Source organism: Mandrillus leucophaeus, unplaced genomic scaffold (genome assembly GCF_000951045.1).
Source record: "Mandrillus leucophaeus isolate KB7577 unplaced genomic scaffold, Mleu.le_1.0 Scaffold689, whole genome shotgun sequence".
NCBI lineage: Eukaryota > Metazoa > Chordata > Mammalia > Primates > Cercopithecidae > Mandrillus > Mandrillus leucophaeus.
In genome coordinates, this window is record NW_012107463.1 from 194,754 (window position 1) to 220,508 (window position 25,755).

At 37.6% G+C, this 25,755-nt stretch overlaps 1 protein-coding gene across 1 annotated transcript in view; it reads left to right on the forward strand.

The window, feature by feature from the left end:
- The window catches only part of ITFG1 (integrin alpha FG-GAP repeat containing 1), a 143,757-nt gene that overhangs the window by 68,978 nt on the left and 49,024 nt on the right, over nt 1–25,755 (forward strand). The window contains exons 5-6 of the mRNA XM_012002454.1: nt 4,945–4,988; nt 23,489–23,567. Of these exons, the coding sequence (XP_011857844.1) occupies nt 4,945–4,988; nt 23,489–23,567 (123 nt within the window). The remainder of the gene's footprint in view (nt 1–4,944; nt 4,989–23,488; nt 23,568–25,755) is intronic.

Genomic DNA, 25,755 nt, shown 5'->3' on the forward strand with positions numbered 1-25,755 from the left:
TCACCTAAAGTAATTGCTACTATAATTTCCAGTACCACAGATTAATTCTGCCTTGTTTTGAACGTTATATTGTATTTTTTAACAGATATCCCTTCACAGAAATTGTATAATTTCCTACTTCCACCTAACTATATATATGAAAATGCTCTTTTCCTAACATCTTCAACAACCCAAGGGGTTATTAAACTTTTTTATCTTTGCCAGTTAGGTGAAAAATATGTCCTATTTTTATTTCATGTTTTTCTTATAATGAAGTTCAGCATCTTTTCATATATTTAAGAGCCATTTGTATCTTTATTTCTATCTATAGTCCTTGTCCTTTCTTATTTTCTAATGGATTTGTAAATGTACTGCAGTATATGTTAAAGAACCCTTTCTGAATATATTTATTATTTTCCCTACAGACAATTTTATCATGCTTTTCTTTTTCACCTATCTCTTGGGAATAATATTGGTTTTTTCCTAACTAGTGCAGTTGAGTGTCTTTCTCAGTGTTTTTTGATTATTTGCATTTTCTCTTCTAGACATTGCTTCTTGAAATCCTTTGTTTTCTATTGGATTATCTTCTGATATCTAGAAATTCTTTTTATATTAGCAATAGTATCTCTTTATACTGTTACATCACAAAAAGTTCACCCCCTTTGTCAGTAGTCTTTTAAAATTTTATGGTATCTTTCTTATTTTGTAACAGCTTTATTGAGATGTAATTCACATACCATATCATGACCCATTTGAAGTATACAATTTAATGGCTTTAGCATATTCTCAGAGTTGTGCAACCATCATTGCAATCATTTGAGAATATAGTCATCACGACAGAAAGAAACCCTGTACCCATTGTCTGTCATGCTCCCATCATCCCCCAGCTCCAGGCAACCACTCATTTACTTTATGTATCCATTGATTTGCCTATTCTGGACATTTCATATAAACGGGGTCATATTGTGTGACTGGCTTCTTTCACTTGTAGCAGGACGAGGCGCAGACAAAACTCCTCAGACACCGAGTTAAAGAAGGAAGGGGTTTATTCGGCTGGGGGCATCGGCAAGACTCCTGTCTCAAGAGCCGAGCTCCCCAAGTGAGCAATTCCTGTCCATTTTAAGGGCTCACAACTCTAAGGGGGTGCGTGTGAGAGGGTCGTGATTGATGGAGCAAGCAGGGGTTACATGACTGGGGGCTGCGTGCACCGGTAATTGGATCAGAACAAAACAAGATAGGGATTTTCACAGTGCATTTCTATACAATGTCTGTAATCTATAGATAACATAACCGATTAGGTCAGGGGTCGATCTTTAACTACCAGGCCCAGGGTGCGGCGCCGGGCTGTCTACCTGTGAATTCATTTCTGCCTTTTAGTTTTTACTTCTTCTTTCTTTGGAGGCAGAAATTGGGCATAAGACAATATGAGGGATGGTCTCCCTTACACTTAGCATAATGTTTTCAAGATTCATCCATGTTGTAATATGCATTCAGTACTTTATTCCTTTTAATTGCAAAATAATATTCTGTTGCATATATATTCCAGATTTTGTTTATCCAGTGATCATTTGATGGACATTTGGATGGTTTCCACCTTTTGGCTATTATAAATAATACTGCTATGAACACTGATGTACAAGTTTCTGTTTGGATTTTTGCTTGTTTGTTTTTCTTGGACTATGGCTGGAAATGAATTACTGGGTCAAAGGAGAACTTTATGTTCAGCCTTTTAAGGAATTGCCACGTTGTTTTCCAAAGCAGCTGCACCATTCCACATTTCCATCAGAAATGTATAAGAGTTCCAGTTTCTTCACATCTTCAGCAATATTTGTTATTCTTGGACTGCTTTATTGTAACCATCTTAGTGTGTATAAAATGTTAACTCATTGTGGGTTTTTTTTTTTACCATCTTAACCATTTTTTAAATTGTGGTTAAAAATGTGTCACACAAAATTTGCCATCTTAACCATTTTTAAGGTATAGTTCAGTAGAGTTATGTGTATTTGCATTGTGGTGAAACACATTTCCAGACCTTTTTCTTCTTGCAAAACTGAAACTATACCCATTAAACAGCTCCATTTTTCCCCTTCCCCGTAGCCCTGACTAAGCACCATTCTACTTTGTCTCTGTGAATTTGACTACTTTAGATAACTCATTAAATGAAATTATACAATAATAAGTGGTTAGATAACTCATTAAATAAAATTATACAGTAAGTGGAAATTATACAATAACTGCTTATTTCTCCTAACATAATGTCTTCAGGGTTCATCCATATTGTAATATGTGACAAGATTTCCTTCCTTTTTAAGACTGAATAATATTCCGTTGTATGTATTTACCATATTTTATTCATTCATCTGTCAGTGGACATTTGGCTTGCTTCCGCCTGTTGGCTATTGTGACTAATGCTGCCATGAACATGGGCATGCATCTCATAGTGATTCTGCTGTATATTTTTCTGATAGCTAATGATGTTGCGCATCTTTTCATGAGCTTATTGGCCATCTGTATATCTTCTTTGGAGAAATACCTATTCAGATCCTTTTCCTATTTGTCAACTGGGTTGTCTTTTTATTGTTCAAGTTTAAGAGTTCTTTTATTATTTTGTCTTTGTCAAATATGCGTTTTATATAGGGAGGTAAACTCTAACTTTATTTTTTTCCAAGTAACCAATTATCCAGCACCATTTACTGAATAATCTACCTTTTTTTTTTTTTTAGACAGGATCTCCCTCTGTCACCCAGGCCGGAGGGCAGTACCATGATCTCAGATCACTGCAACCTCTGCTTCCTGGCTCAAGTGATCCTTCTGCCTCAGCCTCCTGAGTAGCTGAGACCACAGATGCGTGTCACCACATCTGGCTAATTTTTTTTTTTTTTTTCTGGTAGAGACAGGGTTTCTCCATGTTGTCCAGGCTGGTCTCAAACTCCTGAGCTCAAGTGATCTACCCACCTCAGCCTCCCAAAGTGCTGGGATTACAGGCGTGAGCCACTGTGCCTAGCCTGAATAAACCATCTTTTTTTCATCCTTTAACAAGTATTTATTGAGCAAATATGTTGGGTGAGACCCTGAGAAAATAAGGAATAAAATGATGCAGAGGTAACATCTGTGTGCAAAGACATATGTGTGCGTAAATAACTGTGGGTCAGCTAGATAATGGTTTAAATGAAGGCTTGTGCAAATCATTTTGGAACAATTGGAAAAGAGCTACCAATGTCTACCTAAACTTTAGGGAAGAAGATAAAAGGAGAGTGAGAAGTGAGGGTTTTCATAATAAAAGAGTGAGAACCAGGCACTGTGCTGGGGAAGGAAATTTAAACATTGAAAACTGCTTGCTAGTGTAAAATATTTATTTCACTGTTTCCTCAGGTTGAATTTAATGCAAATATTCTATAGTAAATGAACAGGTATTCTCTTCTGTGATGAAATATGTCATGCTCATTTCTTGGTACCTTTTACCTTACATCCTCTGTGTCTTAGTCCATTTAGGCTGCTATTAACATAAAAAAAAACCTGGCCAGGCCCGGTGGCTCACACCTGTAATCCCAGCACTTTGGGAGGCTGAGGCAGGTAGATCACAAGGTCAAGAGATTGAGACCATCCTGGCCAACATGGTGAAACCACGTCTCTACTAAAAATACAAAAATTAACTGGGCGTGGTGGCATGCGCCTATAGTCCCAGCTACTAGGGAGGCTGAGACAGGAGAATCGCTTGAACCCAGGAGGCGGAGGTTGCGGTGAGCCAAGATCATGCCACTGCACTCCAGCCTGGTGACAGAGCAAGACTCTGTCTCAAAAAGAAAAAAAAAAAAAAAAACCTTAGGGTAATTTATAAACAACAGAAATTTATTGCTCACAGTACTTGAGGTTGGGAAGTCCAAGGTCAAGGTACTGGCAAATTCAATGTCTGGTAAGGTCTCACCTCTACTTCAAAAATGGCACCTTGTTGCCATGTCCTCACATGGCAGAAGGGGTCAAGAGAAATTACTGGAGCCTCTTTTGTCAAGGCATTAATCCCATTCATGAGGATGGAACCATTGTGACTTAATCTCTTCACAAAGGCCCCACCTCTTAACATTGTCACATTGGGTATTAGGTTCCAAGATATGAATCTGGGGGGATACCAACATTCAAATCATCGCACCCTGCCTAAGACAAACATTTGTATTAGAATGATTGTCATTCCATAGTCATGTAATATAAACAAACAGAATCAACCATTTTCTTCTGGATATGTGTAATATACAGACAAATATTCACAATTATGAAAATAATTTGTGCTTACCGAGAACTATCAGCTCTTTATCTTATAACGTATAGCATTTTTAAATAATAGCATATAATGTCTGCTTTCTTATCAAAGCTATCACTTCACCAGAAGTGGTACAAATATGGTTTTATTTCGGAACTCATATTATTTAGATAGAGATTGTTCAGATATTTTAACCTATTTTTGCTGATTATAGAATAAATGTATCACAAAGTTATTTTTGTTTATTTGTTGTAGACTCATCAATTATTTTATAGTTATGCTCTCTATATTAGTTATCAAGGGCACCGAAAATCTTTGACCCAGAATTACATAATGGGAAAAGTCTAGTTTGAGATATAAAGTGCTGAATGCTCTATTTGTTTTTCTTAGTATACATTTAGTTGGTTCTCATTTAGCACCCCTCTGTCAGAATCTAAGGTTCTATTTTAGGTATGGTATGATATAATCATAATTTATCTCACCTATATAGTTCACAAAATAGTAGCATCTTGACAGTTTAGGTTTTTGAAATATTGGTATAAAGTGAACAACAGAACTTTAATTTGCTCAGATCTAAAGAAATGGAATTGGTTTCTGCTTGTGATTATGAATCAATAGAGTATATTAATGGATCTTAGGGAGAAAATTAGAGCTCACTTTAAATATAAACTTATAATAGTAATAATTGCCTGTTGTTTATTTTTCCACAGTTCTTAGTGGTCTGTGTTCTAATGACTGTCCTCGTAAGATAACAGTAAGTAAACTTAACTCTGTTATAAATGTGTCTATGAAAATTCTCTGTATAAGTAGACTCACACAAAATAGTTGTTATAGATTATAATCAAATATCATCATTATTTGGCAGTAAAGAATCCTTCATTACTCAAGAAAACTGTGCTGAAAGTAAAGTACCTTTCCTAAAAACAGTCTTACCTGAAGGGTCGTCTTTATGAAGTCTTTTCTGATATCCTTAGAGGAGTGACTACCCCTCCAATTGTTTTAAGACATTTTGGTATTTATAATATTTCATTACCCTTGTTTAGATTAGATGCCTCTCCACACCAGGACTGTAACCCCCTGAGGTCAAGAACCACGTCATCTTGTGTACCTGGTATAGGTCACAGAGCCAAGCATATAGTAGGCAATTAGTGACTTTTCTGTGTGTAGTCTTAATATTGACTTGCTGTCTAATAGAATGTTTCAGTGAAATAACAAATGTGAAAATAATTAGTTTTTGTCAGAACCAATTCATGTAAACTGAAATAAGAATACTGTATTTGAAAGTATGCATGTGTTTATGTGTGTGTACAGGGAACTGTTTGGGGTCTTTGCAGTAATCCTTGTTTCAAAAGAAATTAGCCAGTGTTTAAAGATAAGGAAACTGAGACACAGAGAAGTTAAATTATCCAAAGTCATGGAGCTATTAAATAGTGGAACTGCAATACAAACTAGATGTTCTCATTATTGTCTCATATTCTTACAGTGTCATTAAACATTACATTGACAATATTTTATGTATAGTTGGGAAACTTCCCATATTTAAGAAGTATGGAAACAGACCCTGACACAGGGATATAATCTAGATTCAAATTGGGGACAACACCTCTGAAGTAGTGAAGAAAGCAGCAGTGGCAGAAGGAGAAGATGCATGGGGAGCTCTGGAGCTAAGATGATCCTTCAAATGTGGCCCGAACTGAGCCAGAGGGGCCCAGCCTTTGAACTCTTGCATCAATCACACATCACATCCAGACAGGCCTCCAGGAAAGTGTTAACATTTGTATAAGGCAGCTCCCTTTGGCTAAGAACAATCTCCAGGTAGGAACCCTGCTGTGAGCTATTAGCAGCCAACACAGGCCAGCTCAAGGAATAAGTGTGTAGGTCCTGAAGAGAAGATCTGGATGAGGCATCACCACAGTCACTGCCATGTGCATGTGAATGTTTGGTCCAACCCATATACTTTTATATCACTGTAAAACTGTGGATGGGATTCATCAGCCTAAAGATTAACTTGGTCATTCAGATATTATCTACCTACTTTGTGAAACATTCAGACCTACATTTCTCCCTCTAACTAACCATATCTCCATTCTGTGGCTCTTTGATTATTGCATGGTCATGCAAAGAACTTTAAAAAGTTATAGTTGAAACCACTGATTTTACTTACAAGTTCTAGATGGAAGTTTGATAGTAAGTGCTGTATAGCCAAGGTAGGTGACACTTCTTTTTTTTTTTTTTTTTTGTGAGACGGAGTCTTACTCTGTCCCCCAGACTGGAGTGCAGTGGCACAATCTCCTCACTGCAAGCTCCACCTCCCGGGTTCACACCATTCTCCTGCCTCAGCCTCCCTAGTAGCTGGGACTACTAGGCACCCGCCACCATGCCTGGCTAATTTTTTATATTTTTAGTAGAGACGGGGTTTCACCGTGTTAGCCAGGATGGTCTCGGTCTCCTGACCTCGTGATCCGCCCACCTCAGCCTCCCAAAATGCTGGGATTACAGGTGCGAGCCACTGCACCTGGCCAGGCAGGTGACACTTCTAAGATCCATAAGGCTTCCTGTCTCCTTATCTTAAAATATTAAGCCACTTCTATCTTACAGTGAACAGAACCATTTGGAAAGTCACATAAGTAAAGTCCAACATGCAGAACTGCCTTTGTAATGACTACCCTTACCACCCAGCACCTTTGGGCTTTTCTGCAGATAATGTATCTGCCTCCCATTAATTCATTTATGACTTTCTTTGAAATTAAGATCGTGTTGAGCTGCCCTTCACATATATCATTTTCCTTCTCTCTGATATTTTACTGATACCATAGATCACAATTTTATCAGCATGTAAACAAATGCACAGTGTACTTACCCAGTATCACAAATGTCAAATATATGCCCACTTGTGAAATTATTTACTTCTTGAAAAAGTGGTTCTTCTTCATATTCCTTTGACATCAGATCATAGTAAAAAGTGTTATAATGGATATGACCCAGTGTGAAACAGAGAGAAAATGTACATCCGATATAGTATTCTCTTCCACTTGAGTTAATTCATGAGTTGAATAGCTCTTCTGCTGGTTATGTGTTCTGTCACACCTGATAGGCAGACTATCAGGTGTATAGAAAGAGGAAAAAATTACTCCGCTCATGAACCGATCCCACCCATATTCCTTCATCTCCATTTTGAAAACTTCAGAGTGTTTTATTCATATTCAGTTTTAGCTATTCACTCCCATGGCCATAGCCCGAACCTAATCTACCAGAATGGTTTCACTTCTGAAACCCTAATTTCATTTATCCAACTCTGACCACAGCCTATTTTCCAGCTCTCCCACTCTGTTACTCTAATTATACCTGTTCCACTTTAAAACCAGTAGTCTCTCAACCTGTATCAGCCCACTGTTGTCTTTACCCACCTCCTTATTTAGTTACCACACACCAACATTACTTCTGCCAGTACCTTGAACTCCTGTAAAGCACTGACTTTCCACTGTACCTGCCTGGGAGAATTTCAGCCCTGGGTTAGTCCAGCTATCTCTTATTCCCTCCTATGCCTAAGATACTGGGCATTTCTGAAGAAAAACCTGTAGCTCTGCGTATTGGCACGGCCCCCTCTGTATTAGTCCATTCTCACGCTGCTATGAAGACATACCCATGACTGGGTAATTTACAAAGAAAAGAGGTTTAATTGACTCACAGTTCTGCATGGCTGGGGAGGATTCAGGAAACTTACAATCATAGTGGAAGGCACCTCTTCACAGGGCAGCAGGGGAGAGAATGAGTGCCAGCAGGGAAAATGCCAGATGCATATAAAACTATCAGATCTCCTGAGAACTCACTATCACGAGAACACCATGGGGGAAACCGCTCCCGTGAATCAGTTACCTCCCACCAGGTCCCTCCCATGACATGTGGAGATTATGGGGATTACAATTCAAGGTGAGATTTGGGTGGGGACACAGTCAAACCATATCACCCTAATTCATGGTTTTCAACCTCACATGAGCACTTTTTGTATTATATCACAGTTTTATGTGGAATCCCAGTCATATTTTCTTCCATTTCTTTTTTCTGGCTTCTTTCAAGATTTTCTCTGTTTTTGATTTTTTGCAGTTCAAATATGATATGCTTGGGTATAGATTTTTTCAATATTTCTCCTGCTTGGTGTTCTCTGAGCTTCCTGGTTTTGTGGCTTGAGGTCTGTCATGAATTTTGGAAATTGCTCAATCATTATTACTTCAAATATTTCTTCTTTTGCCTTTCTCTCTTTCTTCTTCTTGTATTCCTACTATGTGTATTTACACCTTTGGCATCTTCAAGCTTAACTGATTCTTTCTTAGGTCATGTCCAATCTATCAATGAGTCCAATAAGGCATTCTTCATTTATTACAGTATTTTTTATTTCTATTTCCTTTTAATTCTTAGTTTCCATCTCTCTGCTTACATTAACCATCTGTTCTTGTATGTTGTCTAATTGTTTCCATTAGCACCCTTAGCATGTTAATCATAGTTACTTTAAATTCCTGGTCTGATAATTCCAAAACGTCTGCTATATATGAGTCTTGTTTTGATACTTGCTTTGTCTCCTCGGACTTTTTGTTTTGTTTTGTCTTTTGCCTTTCAGCATGCCCTGTAATTTTTTATTGAAAGCTGGATATGATGTGTTAAGTAAAGGGAACTAAGGTAGAGAGACCTTTACTGTGGAAGTTTTAAGATTGATCTGACTAGGAATTAGGCTGTATTTACTGTTTGCAGTAGCTGTTGTGTTGGAGACAAATATTTCCTCTAGTGTCCTTGTTTTTGTCTCCTTTGGTGTGTCGGTTTCCTTCTTAAATGAAAGATAGCCAGTGATGACGAGCATTTTTTCATGTGTCTGTTGGCTGTATGCATGTCTTCTTTTGAGAAATGTCTGTTCATATCCTTTGTCCACTTTTTGATGGGGTTGTTTTTTCCTCGTAAATTTGTTTGAGTTCTTTGTAGGTTCATCACTGGCCATCAGAGAAACGCAAATCAAAACCACAATGAGATACCATCTCACACCAGTTAGAATGGCAATCATTAAAAAGTCAGGAAACAACAGGTGCTGGAGAGGATGTGGAGAAATAGGAACACTTTTACACTGTTGGTGGGATTGTAAACTGGTTCAACCATTGTGGAAAACAGTATGGCAATTCCTCAAGGATCTAGAACTAGAAGTACCGTATGACCCAGCCATCCCATTACTGGGTATATACCCAAAGGATTATAAATCATGCTGCTATAAAGACACATGCACACGTATGTTTATTGCGGCACTATTCACAATAGCAAAGACTTGGAATCAACCCAGATGTCCATCAGTGACAGACTGGATTAAGAAAATGTGGCACATATACACCATGGAATACTATGCAGCCATAAAAAAGGATGAGTTCATGTCCTTTGTAGGGACATGGATGCAGCTGGAAACCATCATTCTGAGCAAACTATCGCAAGAACAGAAAACCAAACACCGCATGTTCTCACTCATAGGTGGAAATTGAACAATGAGATCACCTGGACTCTGGAAGGGGAACGTCACACACTGGGGCCTATTATGGGGAGGGGGGACAGGGGAGGGGTGGCATTGGGAGTTATACCTGATGTAAATGATGAGTTGATGGGTGCAGCACACCAACATGGCACAAGTATACATATGTAACAAACCTGCATGTTGTGCACATGTACCCTAGAACTTAAAGTATAATTTAAAAAAAAAAGAAAAAGAAAAAAAGAAAAGTATTACGAGGAGACTTGGTCTCTTTTCTCCAGTAATACAGTTTAAAAATCTCATAATTAACATAATTAAAGGTTTTTTATACTTATACTTTCAAAAAAAAATGAAAGATAATGTTTGCAGTGCTTTGGACTATAATTCCCTGTTATACAGGAGCCCAGTTGATGAAGTACTGGGATAGAAAAAGTGTTCTGTCATCTTGTCATTAGGTCTCACTATTTTAGTGAACCTGTGTCCCTGGGCTGTGACCTTCACAAGTGCTTCTCAGCTTCCCTGTCTTCTTAGGTGACACAGGAAGATGAGAGGGAGCTGAAGTTGAGTATTTCCCTTTCCCCAGGTCAGTTAGGCTTTTGTTAAACCCAAGTCAGTTAAGCTCTAGTAAAAGTTTTCTTTGAAGGCAGGCTGTTAGGGAGAACAGAGAGCTCTGGGCATGTTTCAGAATGGTTACCTTCTCATGCTGCTGCTGGAAACATGAAGGTGTTTTTCTCCAGTCTTCACAATGAGAATCTGGTTGAATTCCTGGAGGTAAAACTCACAAAAATGTAAGTGTGAGGGTTCCCCCCTGCCCTGAACCCTTGGAGTTTTGAACACTCAAGCTAGTCTACACTGAGCCTCCAGCAGTTTTTCAGTTAAGTCTTACCTGTATTGGCTCCATCTTTGATCTTCTGCTCTTGGGCGTCTGCTTCTTGTAAGCTGTGGCTCTGTTTCCACCTGTCTGTCCCTCCAGTTTGCAGAGTAGCAGTTTGTCCTGTGACCTTAGTTCTCTGAAAGATCTAAGAAAAGTTGTTGATTTTCTATTTCTTTGCTTTTTTCTTATTATGAGAACTAGAGTGACAACATTAAAGAACTTTATATGTCAGACCAGAAACTGGAAGCTCTCCTTGCATTGTTACTGGTTTTGCTTTATTTGAAGTTTGTTTTTGTCCGTTTTACTTCCTGGCTTTTATCAGTGTATCTTCCTGTGTGTCACTTATTGCTCTCTATCTTGATTTTTTTAACTTTTTAAAAATTTGTAAACATCTATGAAAGTATGAATTAGTGTAATAAAACTCCTTGGCTGGGCACAGTGGTTTGTGCTTGTAATCCCAGCACTTTGGGAGGCCGAGGCAGGAGGATCACTTGAGCCCAGGAGTTTGAGACCAGCCTGGGCAACGTGCTGAAACCCCATCTCTACAAAAAATACACAAATTACCTGGGTGGTGGTGTGCACCTGTACCCGAGCTACCCGGGAGGCTGAGGTGGAGAATCACCTGAGCCTGGGGAGGTAGAGGCTACAGTGAGCCATGATCACGCCACTGCACTGCAGCCTAGGCAACAGAGTAAGACTGTCAAAAAAGAAAAAAAAAAAAAAACAGAACAAATACATAAAATTCTTGTGCCCATACCCAATTTCAACAATATCATTATATGCCCAATTTTATTTCACCCATATCACCACCTACTACCCATCCCACCCACTCCTCCCTCTAGAGTACTTTAAGGCTAATCCATCATCTCTAAATACTTCCGTGTGTTGTAAATACACATTTTACTTGTCATACCAGAAGTTCTCTTTCTTCATAAGAACTATTTAATACCCTTTCTACTTTCCCAGTTTCCAGTTCTCAGTAGTTAACCTTCCCTCCTACTTCAAAAAAGAAAATAATTCATAAAATGCAAATCTCTTCAACTATCTACAGTAATTTTGGAGAAGTTATTTCACTTCTGTTAAGCCTCATTCTCCATGTCTGTAAAACTAACCTGTGTAAGTTTCCTATCACTGCTGTAACAAATTAACATAAACTTAGTGGCTTAACACAACACAGATTTTTTCTCTTACAATTCTAGAGGTTGGAAGCCTGAACCATGTTTCACTGAACTAAAATCAAGTTGTCAGCAAGCCTACATTCCTTTTTGGAGGTTTTAGGGAGAATACATCCCCTTACCTTTTCCAGGTTCTTGAGGCTGCATATCTTCCTTGGCTCATGGCCCTTTCCTCCATACCCAAAGCCAGCAGTGTTGCATCTTCAAATCACTGACACTAACCCATACTGCCTTCCTCTTTCTCCTATGGGGAGCCTTGTGATTACGTTAGCCCCACCTGGATATTGCAAGATACTCTCCCTATCTTGAGATCTTTAATTACATCTGCTAAGTCCTTTTTGGCAGTATATTCAGCAGGCTCTGGAAATTAGGACATGGACATCTTTGGAGCACCTTTATTCTGCCTATCACACTACCTTAAGGTTATTGTTAAAATTAGAGGAATTAATGTAGATAGACCATAGGAGGCCCTATACACAATCAACACTCAAAAAGTTTAGCTGCTATTATTTTTCAATGTTATTGTTTACACCCCTGCCTCTATAATATCCCTGTATTGGTAGGGATAGTAAGTTCCAAATGTTTTGAGAAATGTTGGTATTCCATTTGTGTTTCAGGTATGACTAGAGGTATACTAGACTTCTTGACTTTTTCTTACTGTGTAAATCTTTTTAAACATCACACATTTGTGAAATATGGATATGATAAATATCAGTATTATTAGTGAGTGCTACCATAAATATCTGGGACTCAAAAGAGTATTTATATTCCTGTTTTCTGATTTTTTTTCCTTCAAATATCCAACTAATTTTTGAAATCTTTTAATCCTAGTGTAAGGTGTACTCTGACTTTTCACGATGTCAGTGGAGATAATTGCATTTTTCTCTGTAACTTGGTAATTCTTTTCACCAAAGCCTAGTGACTTTTTCCACTTTGTGGATTATGAATCTAGAAGCAGGCAGATAAGTACTTTTCCCCTTGGAGAGCAGATGGTTTAAAAGTAGTCTTTGACTTCCCCATATTCAAAAAGACTCTGTGCACATTCCTTTGACAGAGCTCCATGGGGGCAGAAAACAGTATCTCTTTTTCTTGCCAGTATATCCTAGAAACTAACAGAGGGCCTGGTGTTTAATAATTTGTCACTTGGGCTGGGCACGGTGGCTCACGCCTGTAATCCCAACACTTTGGGAGGCTGAGGCGGGCAGATCACGAGGTCAGGAGATCAAGACCATCCTGGCTAACACGGTGAAACCCCGTCTCTACTAAAAATACAAAAACTTATCCGGGTGTGGTGGCGGGCGCCTGTGGTCCCAGCTACTCAGGAGGCTGAAGCAAGAGAATGACGTGAACCCAGGAGACGGAGCTTGCACTGAGCCCAGATTGTGCCACTGCACTCCAGCCTGGTCTACAGAGTGAGACTCCATCCCGAAAATAATAGTAATAATAATAACAATTTGTCGGTTGACCTCTGCAGCACTAAATATAATCCCTTCCTCCACACCCATTCTCATTGCTTTTCCTCTTAACTGAAAACCAGTGCGCCAGCTGTGCTGTGAGGTCACACCTGCCTCCTCTCCAGGAACCTTATGGGCCTTGTTCCACTGTTTATTTGGCCTATGTATCCGGCCTCCACTTGTCTGCTGGTGTCTTTCCTTCAGCAATTAAGGATGTCTAAGTCTCTTATCTGTACATGTATACATATGTACCTTCTGAAACCCACATCCCCTCCAGCTACTACCCGTCTCTGTTTTCTTTTCTCAGCCAAACTGCTTGAGTGGCCTGCATTTGGATCTCTCAAATTCCTTACCTCAGTATCCTTAACCCACTGTTATCATCTAGCCTTTGAGCTTATGCCACTGCAGCTGCATGATGATACTGCCAACACTTATAGGAACACTCCCTTTTCTCAGCTGCCTTCATGCTCTTTCTTCCCAGCTCTCCTCCTACCTGTCTGGCCATTCTTCCAGGTTTCTTTATGGACTTCTCTTCTGCCTATCTTTTAAATGTTGGTGATTTTCAGGTTCCATCCTAGATTCTCTTCTCACTGTATATACAATAGTCCCCCGTTATCCACAAAGAGGCATTCCAAGATCCCCAGTGGATGTCTGCAACCTTGGATAGTACTGAACCCTATGCACTTTGTTTTTCCTACACATACGTACCTATGATAAAGCTTAGTTCAGAAATTAGGCACAGTAAGAGATTAACAACAATAATAACTGATAATAAAATAGAACAGTTGTAACAATATACTGTAATAAAAGTTATGTGAATATTTCTCTCTCAAAATACATTATGGTATTGTACAATGAGTAACTGAAACCACAGGACACGAAACCGCACATGAGCAGGGACTACTCTAAACTCTTTAAATGATGTCAACCACTCTTCTGAATATCAGACCTTTGTATCTGAGTCACTTACAAGGAAGGACCCTGAAATCTAACGTTCCCCACCCCCAAAACCCAGTCCTCTTCCCATGTTCCCTGGCTCACTTTTTCCTTTCCCTTGTCCCCCAAATCTACTAGATTATCATTCTTTCCTCACAACTGTCCCTTCTCTCTGTCCTGTTACTGAATTTCAGGCCTTTTTTTTTTTTTCCTGACTGCTGCAGTTATCTAAGCTATCCTTCAAAAACATACTACAATAGTGATCTTTCTAAAGCACAAACCTTCAGTGGCTCCCCTGTACCCTTGAGAGATTATCTAAATCTAGCTTCCTGAGATAGAGCCCTGGTTTACCCCTTTAGCCTTATCTCTTGCAGTTTTTCCTCACGCCCCCCACAACTCTATAATCAGCTCCCTGAACCGCTGTGTTCTGTCACCTCTATCACCTCCTGCTCCTACACCTGCCTCTGTACCGAAGCCTTGTCTTCTTCACCTTCTCCTAGTTTGCTCTGTATGACCTTCGAGTTGGCACTCAGACAACATTTCCTCCGAGAAAGAATTCCCTGGGTTCCCTTTGACACAGAATTGGATGCACCTTCTGTTGCTTCTTAGCACCCTATGCCTAGTCCTGCTACTGTCACTTATTATAGTTTAAAGTGGGTGAGTATCTGTGTTAAGTCCCTTCAGGATTGTGTCTTATTGATTATTCAGTCTTTACTCCCCAGCACAGTGCCTGACACATAGTTACATAATAAATATTTGAGGTATGAATAAATGAGCTTTCTCTAGAATTTGGTTTGCTTTTTAATGGGCCCTCGTTGATAAGTTTACCATCGCATCTCTCACCCCAATAGCATATTCACTGTTAAGTATGAAAACTTGAAAAATAAATTACAAGCTATTTACAGGAGAAATGCATTCTGGAAAAGCTCTGATGCAAAGGAAAAACATTCCCTATTAATGCTCACAGAAATATCTCCTAATGAAACACAATTCTTTCCGTTGTTACAACAATTAATTTTTAATATATGCAACAGAACAAGGTGACTTTAACTTTTTCATCTTTTCAATCAGAAGGGGTCTCAGGCTTTTACCTATTCTATTCAGGAACATTCTGACAAAGCACAGGCCAAGTACATTTATCTTTGGGTCAGACGCCGTGGCTTACACCTGTAATCCCAGCACTTTGGGAGGCTGAGGCAGAAGACTGCCTGAACCCAGGAGGTCGAGACTAGTCTGACTAGCCTGGGCAACATAGTGAGATCCTGTCTCTACAGAATAAAAATGTTTTATATTAGCTGCATATGGTGGCACACGCCTGTAATCCCAGGTACTCAGGAGGCTGAGGTGGGAGGATCATCTGAGCACAGGTCAAGGCTGTAGTGAGCTGTGATCGCACCACTGGGCTCCAGCCTGGGCAACAGAGTGAGAGCTTGTCTTTTAAAAAAAAAAAAAAAACCCTCTTATCTTTATTTTAGTGAAGTGAATGATCTGACTTGGTACAGTTTTACCATGCTTTAAAGTATAGCAGGCATTACTTCAACCAGTATTTATTGATTATAACTGATTTATTTGACATTCCTTAAAATATTACTCACTCCTTAATTCTGTTTGCCTTTCTTTTATCACTCCTGACAGTGGTAATATCATGCTTCCTGTACCAAAGATAGTAAAACGATGATACAGATATTTTCTGCATATAATATGCCTTTTTACAGTCCTTTACTTACCTTAGTCAGAGGGAAAATATCTTGTACTTTTCATAGGAAAATAACCAGAATTAAAGGAAATGATATTTGATTTAATGTCTTAAAGAAATGAGTAAGAAACAATATAAAATTTTCAATATTAAACTAAATTGAGCATTGCAGCTAATGTTAATGAAGATAAAGACAAATGCCAGTGAATGGTCACTTAAAAAATAAACAGGATTTTAAAAAATTACCCTTGAGAAAAGTTAAGTCCATTCTATAAGTCAGCTATTTTTCTAATATTTTAGAATCATGAATTTATATCATATAATACCTAATTATTGATTATACCTAATACAATATCTTTTATATGTTTTTCCATTTTTATTTCATCATCCAGAGCCAATGATTTAAAGTATTATTTGCACTCCATTGTAGGAGCCCAAGACCTTGAAACAAACCCTTAGGTAATCAGATAATTGACACTAACATAGAAACCACCAAGATTTGGCTTACTTAAAAAGTCTCTAAAGAAAACAGAGGTATTCCAACCCCAATTTTATATGATAGTAGGCACACAAGAGATGAGGTTAGTTAGAAAGAATCTATATGATACAACACCTAAACTGCATTACATCAGTGTGACACATCCTAGAATGAGAAAAAGGGTGCCAATGATAGTCTTTTTTTACTGATAGTATGAAAAATTGAACCATCACTAATATGTCTAAATTTAACTTCCCTGAATTCTTTCGAACAAGCATCAGATGTGACTTTAAAAGGACACCCTAATGTAACCCAACTATGTAAAAGGTACGAAAGATACAGCAATACTCCTTGTACCTTTATTGTATAGAAGAAACACAAAGTAAAAATTATTCCAGATCTCTTGGCATTTTCTATGAGCATAGTTATTTTTAGTATATTTTGTATTAAACATTCATATGTAGGTAAATTGCACTATTTTAGAAGAAAAAAATGAAGCTTAATGCTATGACATATGGGATAAGAAACCAAAAGACTTATAGGTCCAGGTATCAGTTGTATCATTTCAGTTGGGAAAGGAAATTGGGAATTGAAGTGTTCATTATACAGATGGTGTAGAAGAGCAATTCTCAAACTTCTTGGTCTATGGACCCCAAAGAGCTTTTCTTTATGTGAGATACATCTACTGACATTACTTTATTTGAAATTAAAACTGAAATAATTTTAAATGATACTGTTTTTAAAAGATAACCCATTATATTAACATAACCTATTTTATTTTTTAAAACACTATATTTTTCATATTAAAATATTAGGGAAAAGAGAGGCATTGCTTTATGTTATTTTAAATCTCTTTAATGCTTAGTGTAATAGAAGATAGCATGTTCCCTTACCTCCTTTTACATTCAGATTTTTGTGGTATGTTGCCTTGGTTGAAATAGATGAAAAAAATTCAGCCTCACATAACTATGTAATAGAAAAGGGAGTGTTGGGCCGGGTGCGGGGGCTCACACCTGTAATCTCAGCACTTTGGGAGGCTGAGGCGGGTGGATCACGAGGTCAGGAGATCGAGACCATCCTGGCTAACATGGTGAAACCAAGTCTCTACTAAAAATGCAAAAAATTAGCCAGGTGTGGTGGCGGGCACCTGTAGTCCCAGCTACTCGGGAGGCTGAGGCAGCAGAATGGCCTGAACTCGGGAGGCAAAGCTTCCAGTGAGCCGAGGTTGCGCCACTGCACTCCAGCCTGGGTGACAGAGTGAGACTCCGCCTCAAAAATAAAAAAATAAAAGGGAGTGTTTTAATATCCTATTCAGATAATCGATATATACCAAGAAGTCATCAAGTGACAGTTTCTTAAGGTTGATTGCAATGTGGATTTTGAAACTTTATCAATGAGTTGTTCCTACTTTGTTATGGTACTCATTGGTATTTGTTTATTAAAATATTGTTTAATTTCCACATATTTCCTTCTGTTGTTGATTTCTAATTCTGTTGTAATCAGAGAATATCATTTGTACAATTTCAATGCTTTTATATCTACTAAAGCTTGTTTTATGGTCTCGCATACCATAAAACATAAACCTTGTTTTATGTTCTCCAGGTCTCTCCTGGAGAACATTCCATGTGTGTTTGAGAAGAATATGTACTCTGCTAGAGTTGGATGCAGTGTTCTCTACATGTCTGTTAGGTCTAGTTGGTTTACAGCGTTGTTCACATCTTTTTTTTTTCCTGTTGATCCTCTATCTGGTTTTTCTATCCATTATTAAAACGAGTATACTAAAGTTTTCAACTATTATTGTTGAATTATCTGTTTCTCCCTCAAATTCTTTGGGGCTCTGCTGGTTAGGTGCATATATGCTTATAATTGTTATGTCTTCTTGATGGATTGACCCTTTTATCATTATGCAATGTCTTTTATTGTGTCTAGAAACAATTTGTATTAAGTTAAGGTGTATTTGGTCTGATATCAGTATAGCCATTCCGTTTCTCATTTGGTTTCTTTTTCCATGGTATACCTTTCCATGCTTTTACTTTCAGCCTATCTGTTGTCTATGAATCTAACGTGTATATAACATAGGTGGAATATAGTTCGTTATATTGTTTTATGCATTTGGTTAGTCTTTGCCTTTTTGATAGGAGCATTTAACTCATTTATATTAAATGAAATTAGTGATAAGGCAGATTATGGCTGTCATTTTTTTGTTTTCTATATGTCATATTTTCTTGGTTCCTCAATACCACCATTACTGCATCCTTTTATACTATGCATTTTCTAGGATATGATTTTCTAGGATATGATTTTAATTCTTTTGTTGTTTCTTTCACTCTATTTTTATATTTTATTTTATTTTATTTATTTATTGTTTATTTATTTTGAGATGGAGTCTCACTCTGTTGCCCAGGCTGGAGTACAGTGGCATGACCTAGGCTTGCTGCAACCTCCATCTCCTGGGCTCAAGTGATTCTCTTGCTTCAGCCTCCTGAGTAGCTGGGACTACAGGCATGCACCACCATGCCCGGCTAATTTTTGTATTTTTGGTAGAGACTGCACCCGGCCTCACTCTATTTTTAAAAAGTTATTTTGGGCTGGGTGCGGTGGCTCATGCATGTAATCCCAGCACTTTGGTTGGGAGTCTGAGGCAGGCAGATCAGGAGGTCGGGCGTACGAGACCAGCCTGGCCAATATGGTGAAATCCCATCTCTATCAAAAATGCAAAAAAAAATTCGCTGGGCATGGTCTCACACACCTGTAGTCTCAGTTACTCGGGAGGCTGAGGCAGAAGAATTGCTTGAATCCAGGAGACGGAGGTTGCAGTGAGCCGAGGTCGAGCTGCTGCACTCCAGCCTGGGTGACAGAACGAGACTCGGTCTCACACACACACAAAAAAAGTTATTTTGTTAGTAGTTGCTCTCAGGATTACAATTAACATCGTAACTTAGAAACACTCTAGTTCATATTAATTCCAGCTTAATTTTAGTAGCTGATAAAAACTTTGCTCTAACATATCTCAATTTGTACTATTATTGTCATACAAATTACATCTTCAAGCATTATGAGACCAGCAAGATGGTTTTAGAATTATTGTTTCAAGCAATAGTCTTTTTATATCAGGTAGAAGAAAAGAGCTGCAGACAAAAATGTATTTATACCATATTTACCTACAGTTCCTTTTTTTTTTCCCCAACTTTGTCTTCACAGAATATTTACAGTTACCTTTAACAGTACTCTTTATTTATTTGTGTGGATTCAAGTTACTGTCTAGTGTCCTTTCAGATCAGCCAGAATTCCCTTTAGTATTTCCTACAAGTCAGGTGTGCTAATAACAAGTTCTTTCTGGTTTTATCTGGCAATATGTTAATTTCCTGTTCATTTTTGAAGGATATTTTTGCTGGATTTTAGACTTCTTGACTGATAGTCTTTTTCTTTTAACACTTTGAATTTGTCATCCTATTGCCTTTTAGCCTCCTGGGTTTCTGATGAGAACTGAGCTGTTAATGCTTCTGAGGATACCTTGTCCATGATGAATTGCTTGTCTCTTGCTGTTTTCAACATTCACTGTTTGGCTTTCAAAATGTTAACTATGATATGATAGGTAGGGTTTGATTGTGATGTATCTTGGCGTGGATCTCTTTGAGTTTACCCTACTTGGCGTTCATTGAGCTTTTTGGGTGTACAGGTTAATATTGCATTAAATTTAGGTGGTTTTAGCCATTATTGCTTCACATTATTTCTACCTCTTTCCTCTCTTCTGGGACTTCCATTATTGTTGGTATTCTTAATGGTGCTCCATATGTCTCAGAGGCTCTGTTCATTTTTTTATTCCCTTTTTTTCTGTCCTTCAGACTAGATAATATGAATTGACATGTCTTCAATTTTGCTGATTATTTCTTCTGCCAGTTTAAATCTTCTATTGAGCCTCGCTAGTTAATTTTTCATTTCAGTTATTGTACTGTAGAATTTCAGTTTTGTTCTATTTTGTGATTTCTCTTTATTGATACTGTGGTGAGACAGTGTTCTCATAATTTTCTTCAGTTATTTAGACATGATTTCCTTTCCTTTAATTCTTTGAACAGTCTTCTTTTTTGACAGGGTCTCACTCTGTTGCCCAGGCTAGAGTGCAGTGGTGCAGTCATGGCTCACTACAGCCTCAACCTCCCAGGCTCAAGCAATCCTCCCACCTCAGCCTCCTGAGTAGCTGGGACCACAGACACTTGCCACCACGCCCAGCTAATTTTTGTAACTTTTCATGAAGACAAGGCCTCCCCATATTGCCCAGACTGGTGAACATGTTTATTATAGCAGATTTAAAGTCTTTACCTAATAAATCTAACATCTATGCTTCCTTGGAGGCAGTTATTTTGACTGTTTTTTTTCCCCGATGTATGAGCCATACTGTGTCTTTGCATGTCATAATTTTTTTTATTGAAAACTGGACATTTTTAACTATACATCAACTCCAGAAATCTTCCCAGATTTCTCCCATTGCCTGGGTTTGTGGTTTTTGCTCTTACTGTTGTTTGTTCAGTAACTTTCCCAGACTAATACTGCAGTCTTCATTCTTTGTTGTGTGTGGCCACTGAAGTTGCCACTCAGCTTAATGGCCAGCCGTGATGGCCAGGTATTTCCTTAAATGAGAGGTCAGGCCCTTCTCCAATCTTTCTGGGGCACAAACATAGTGCTGCATATGTTCATGAACTTCTAGATTCCCAGAAATAAGTCAGAGCTTTTTAGAGTCCCCTATGAATATCTCATTTCCGTTTTTCCTTTTAAGATTTGGTCAACCTCTCATTAATGACCCCCACTGATAATCACTGCCTCAGGCAACTGCAATGTTAAACAATTGCTGATGATTCTTTTCAAGAAACTTTACAGTGATGGAGCTTGTTCACACAGAGCAAGCTCTCAGTCCATTAAAAAAAGACACACCCTGAGAATAGAGCTTTTCAGGGAGCTTCCGGAAAGGTCATATAGTGACATTTCTCGGGGAATGGATATCTGGGGAGCTCTAAACCTGTTCTGCACCCTCCAGTACCTGGTAGGCTCTTCATTTTCAGAGCTACCTTAGTTGCAAAGCTGTTGGTTTTCAAGGCTACTTCAGCGCTGGGGAGAGAGACATGGAAATAAGGGAATTTAAAACACAACAGAGGTAATTGTTCTTACCAAAATTCAGCATTTTTCTTAAATCAGTGCTCCTTGGATTTTTGCAAAGTTCTGAAAAAGTTGATTTCAACAACTTTCTGCCAGTATTCTCATTGCTTTTACTGAGGAGCAGATTTTTTTGAGGTCCTTACTAACCATTCCAGAAGTGATTCTACACTACTCTGTTACACTAAGATGTATTTGTCTACCTTGCACTTTAGATGGATCTTTCACCCATGAATGGTTTTGTACTATCATGCATTGGTAATTTTGGAAATTTTGGTTTACTGAGTTATGCAGATCTTCCTCATGTTAACACATTTTATTGTACAATATTTTTAAATAATATTTGTTAATATTACCACTGATTGCATCATAAGTTTCTTAAGTATTAGAAAGATATCAGGCTCACAGTGGCAGATGCAAGTTTTTCAAAATTACAATATTCACTAAGAAGCTCAAATTTTATCATTTTCATTTGGTTTTCTGAAAGTGATAGACTCACTTTGTCCATTTTCAAGAAAATGTTAGCTAAATACCCAAGTCTGAATATCCGTTGTTTGGTGCCACTGCTAATTACCCACATCTTTGCTTTTGCTCTATTAATACAAATGTTAACACTGTGTAAAATGCAAATAATGTCTTAATATTATTATGAAAATAGTTTTTACCTAATGTGACCTTCTGAAGGTGTTCTGGGACCCCCAGGTTTCCCTGTAACATGCTTTGAGAACCACTGTGTAGAGGAACTGGATCAGGATCTCTAGACCTTGTCTTCAAATATCAGAATGACTGGTTCATGATGATAGGTGAACTTCAGCTTTAGGACTCTATCAGACACATGCTGACCTGATTTTTTTTTAACTGAATACACGTAGGAGAGAGAACAATGCTTTTCCTTGCCCATCTGCAAAATAAGAATGTAGATACATTTTGCTAATTCTGTCATGAAAGTAGTGTGTAGTACAAAGTGTAATATTCATCTTTCCACATAAAAATGTTTCTTAATAAGTTTATTTTGCATATTTGTGTGATTTGTTCATGAATCATCTAATCAATTAGTAATATCTTATGAGTAATTCCATCCTTATAGCAACCTATTTTCTCATAGCCATTGGAAGCATATGGACTTCTAAAGATCTTAAAATATCAGTCAGGCAATTGTGATGTTGATGAAATCATATTACTTCTTATCATCCTAGAGAAAAATCATTTTTAAAGCATCAGTAACCTATCTAAATGTCATTATTAACTTTTCTGTACTTTTCTGGGAAGATCAGTAGAATTTTGATGCTGTGAAAAATATTCAAAAGAACTTAAAGCATTTCTTAAACATTCTGTCATCTTAGGATGTCCATTGCAATCCTTGGTTTCTTTATGTTCTATTTAATTAGCCTTGGTTTCTAAAGAGAAGGAGTATGTCATTTTATTCAAGGTTTGAGGAATGTTCCAGAAATAGGAAATAGAGATAAATCTCACCATTGTAATCGAGGCATTGTCAATCCATCAGATTTTTCTTAAATGAAAAATAATGTATTCTCTAAATGTGCAGGAGTTTAAATGTGGTAGAACTAATCATCAGTATTTTTTATTCTATTGTAATTATTGTGGATGGATTTTATTTATGTTGGTATTTTAGTGGGAAAATGTAAACCATGTCCAATCCCTCCCTGGAGGGAAAAAGCAATGCTATATTCAACAGAATATTTGATCTTAGAAATACCTAGTTAAATAATGAACTAAATAAATGCAACTATTAAATCATTTAAAGTCTTAAGAATTTTCTACTAATCAGTTTTTCTTTTTGTTTGTGTATTATTGTTTAACACTAAGATCCTAGGAAACAACAGGCTTTCTTTTGATGTGCTATCTGTTTATGAAAGGGGTCTCTAGGTAACTGTGATCTGTGTAAGAATTTTTTGCTTTGAAAGAGATTTGCCTGAAACTTCCAATAATTCACTTACTTTCCAAGCCTTAACTATTTTTTTTTCTATTGCAGCCCTTTGGAGTGAATCAACCTGGACCTTATATCATGTATACAACTGTTGATGCAAATGGGTATCTGAAAAATGGATCAGGTAAGACCAGATACAATAATGTATGTCCATAATGTATAAAAACTTCTGCAGTCAATATATTGGCAAGGTAAACTGGTGGAAAAAATTATGTTTTCACACTCCTTAAAAAAATCTTCACTTTCATTATACTTAGTCTTTCCATAGACTTACATTGGTAGATTATAAAAGGTTCTTATGACAAAAAATATTCACTTTCAATTCTTCATAGATCCCTATTACAATGGAGCCAACTCATTATCCTTATTTTTTAGTTGAAGTAGCAGAGAGATTGGGTGAAATTACTTGTGTTTTCTTGGTCAGAGAGTGAAGTGCAAATTAGTTAATTAAGTTCATCTTAGAAGTAAAAATTAAGAATCCAATTAATACTATAATATAAACTACTACTGGTTTTTTTATATGTAGAATAGAAGCTGCAATATGTAGAGAGAGGTTTTTTTTGATAAATTGTTATAAAGAAAAAATCTGGTTATACATTTAAATAAATAATAAAGGAAAATGCAGTTAAGACAAAAAAGAAATAAGATTGAGCAAAGGATGTCTGCTTTTAACAGATGGCTGGCTGACTGAGGTTAGATCCAAATTACAGTAAATACAACTGTGATAATTTTAGTTATCTAAATAAGAAAAGGAATCTGAATATGCTTCTTTTAAGATGCCTAGAGTTTTAACCATGAAGAAGTATAAGCAGAGTTGCTGTCACCCCTCTATTTTTTTGGCCAAAAAAAAAGGAAGAACTCATTATATGAACATTGCCATGTTATGTAATGGCCTTACTAAATCAAATATACCCCAGAGTGAGTTTACTTTTTTAGCTAATTGCACACATTTAAGAGTCTCAGTTGTACTGCTTGCTTCAGCACAGAAACATTCCATATAACAATTTTTTTTTTAATATTCAAGGAGAAATTGACAAACACAATTACACTTTTTTTTTTTTTTTTTTTGAGACGCAGTCTCGCTCTGTCGCCCAGGCTGGAGTGCAGTGGCACAATCTCGGCTCACTGCAAGCTCCGCCTCCTGGGTTCATGCCATTCTCCTCCGTCAGCTTCCCGAGCAGCTGGGACCACAGATGCCCACCACTACGCCTGGCTAATTTTTTGTATTTTTAGTAGAGATGAGGTTTCACCTGTGTTAGCCAGGATGATCTCGATCTCCTGACCTCGTGATCCACCCACCTCAGCCTCCCAAAGTGCTGGGATTACAGGCGTGAGCCACCGCGCCCGGCCACAATTATACTTTAATATACCACTATCAGTCACTGTAGTTCAAGATAAATAAGGATATTGATAATTTGAACAAATTACTTCTTTATGTTTTTAATTCATGTACATATTAAACCTTTACAAAAAAGGCTCTGGGACCAGCTGGTTTTATCAGTTAATTCTTTTAGACTTTGAAGATGCAGATGATTTCAGTGCTAGGTAAGATGTTCCAGAATACAGGACAACAAGATGAAGTTATTTATTGCATTTCATGAAGCTAGTATAACTCGGGTAGAGCCAGAATACTCAAAACCAAAAACTAAGTTCACTGGTGGGATATCAGTGAAAATCCTATCTAAAAACTAACAACTTAAATTTGTCTGTATTTTTAAAGAATTGCCTACTTAACATAATCAAGTAGATGATTATGTAAGGAATGCACTGATGGTTTAAAATGGGAAAATCTCTTAATTGTTATAGCAATGCATCAATTTTTAAAATACTTTCTTTTTCTTTTTTTTTCATATAATAATATATTGTGTACATCTCTCCATGTCTGTTCATACAGATAATCCTGATTTCTTTGGGGGCTATTTTGTATAAAGATACAATAGCTACTCTAGCCAATCCTCTATTTTTTGTTTTACTATATAATACAACAGTACAACAGTAAACATCTATTTACATATATTTGTGTGCAGTTAAATGAATAATTCAGGCCAGGTGCTTATGCCTGTAATCCCACCACTTTGGGAGGCCAAGGCAGGTGGTTCACTTGAGGTCAGGAGTTCAAGACCAGCCTGGCCAACATGGCAAAGCCCCATTGCCACTAAAAATACAAAAGTTGTGCGTGGTGGCGGTCGCCTGTGATTCCAGCTACTCAGGAGACTGAGGCATGAGAATCGCTTGGACCCGGGAGGTAGAGGTTGCAGTGAACCGAGATCACACCACTGCACTCCAGCCTTGGTGAAGGAGTAAGACTGTCT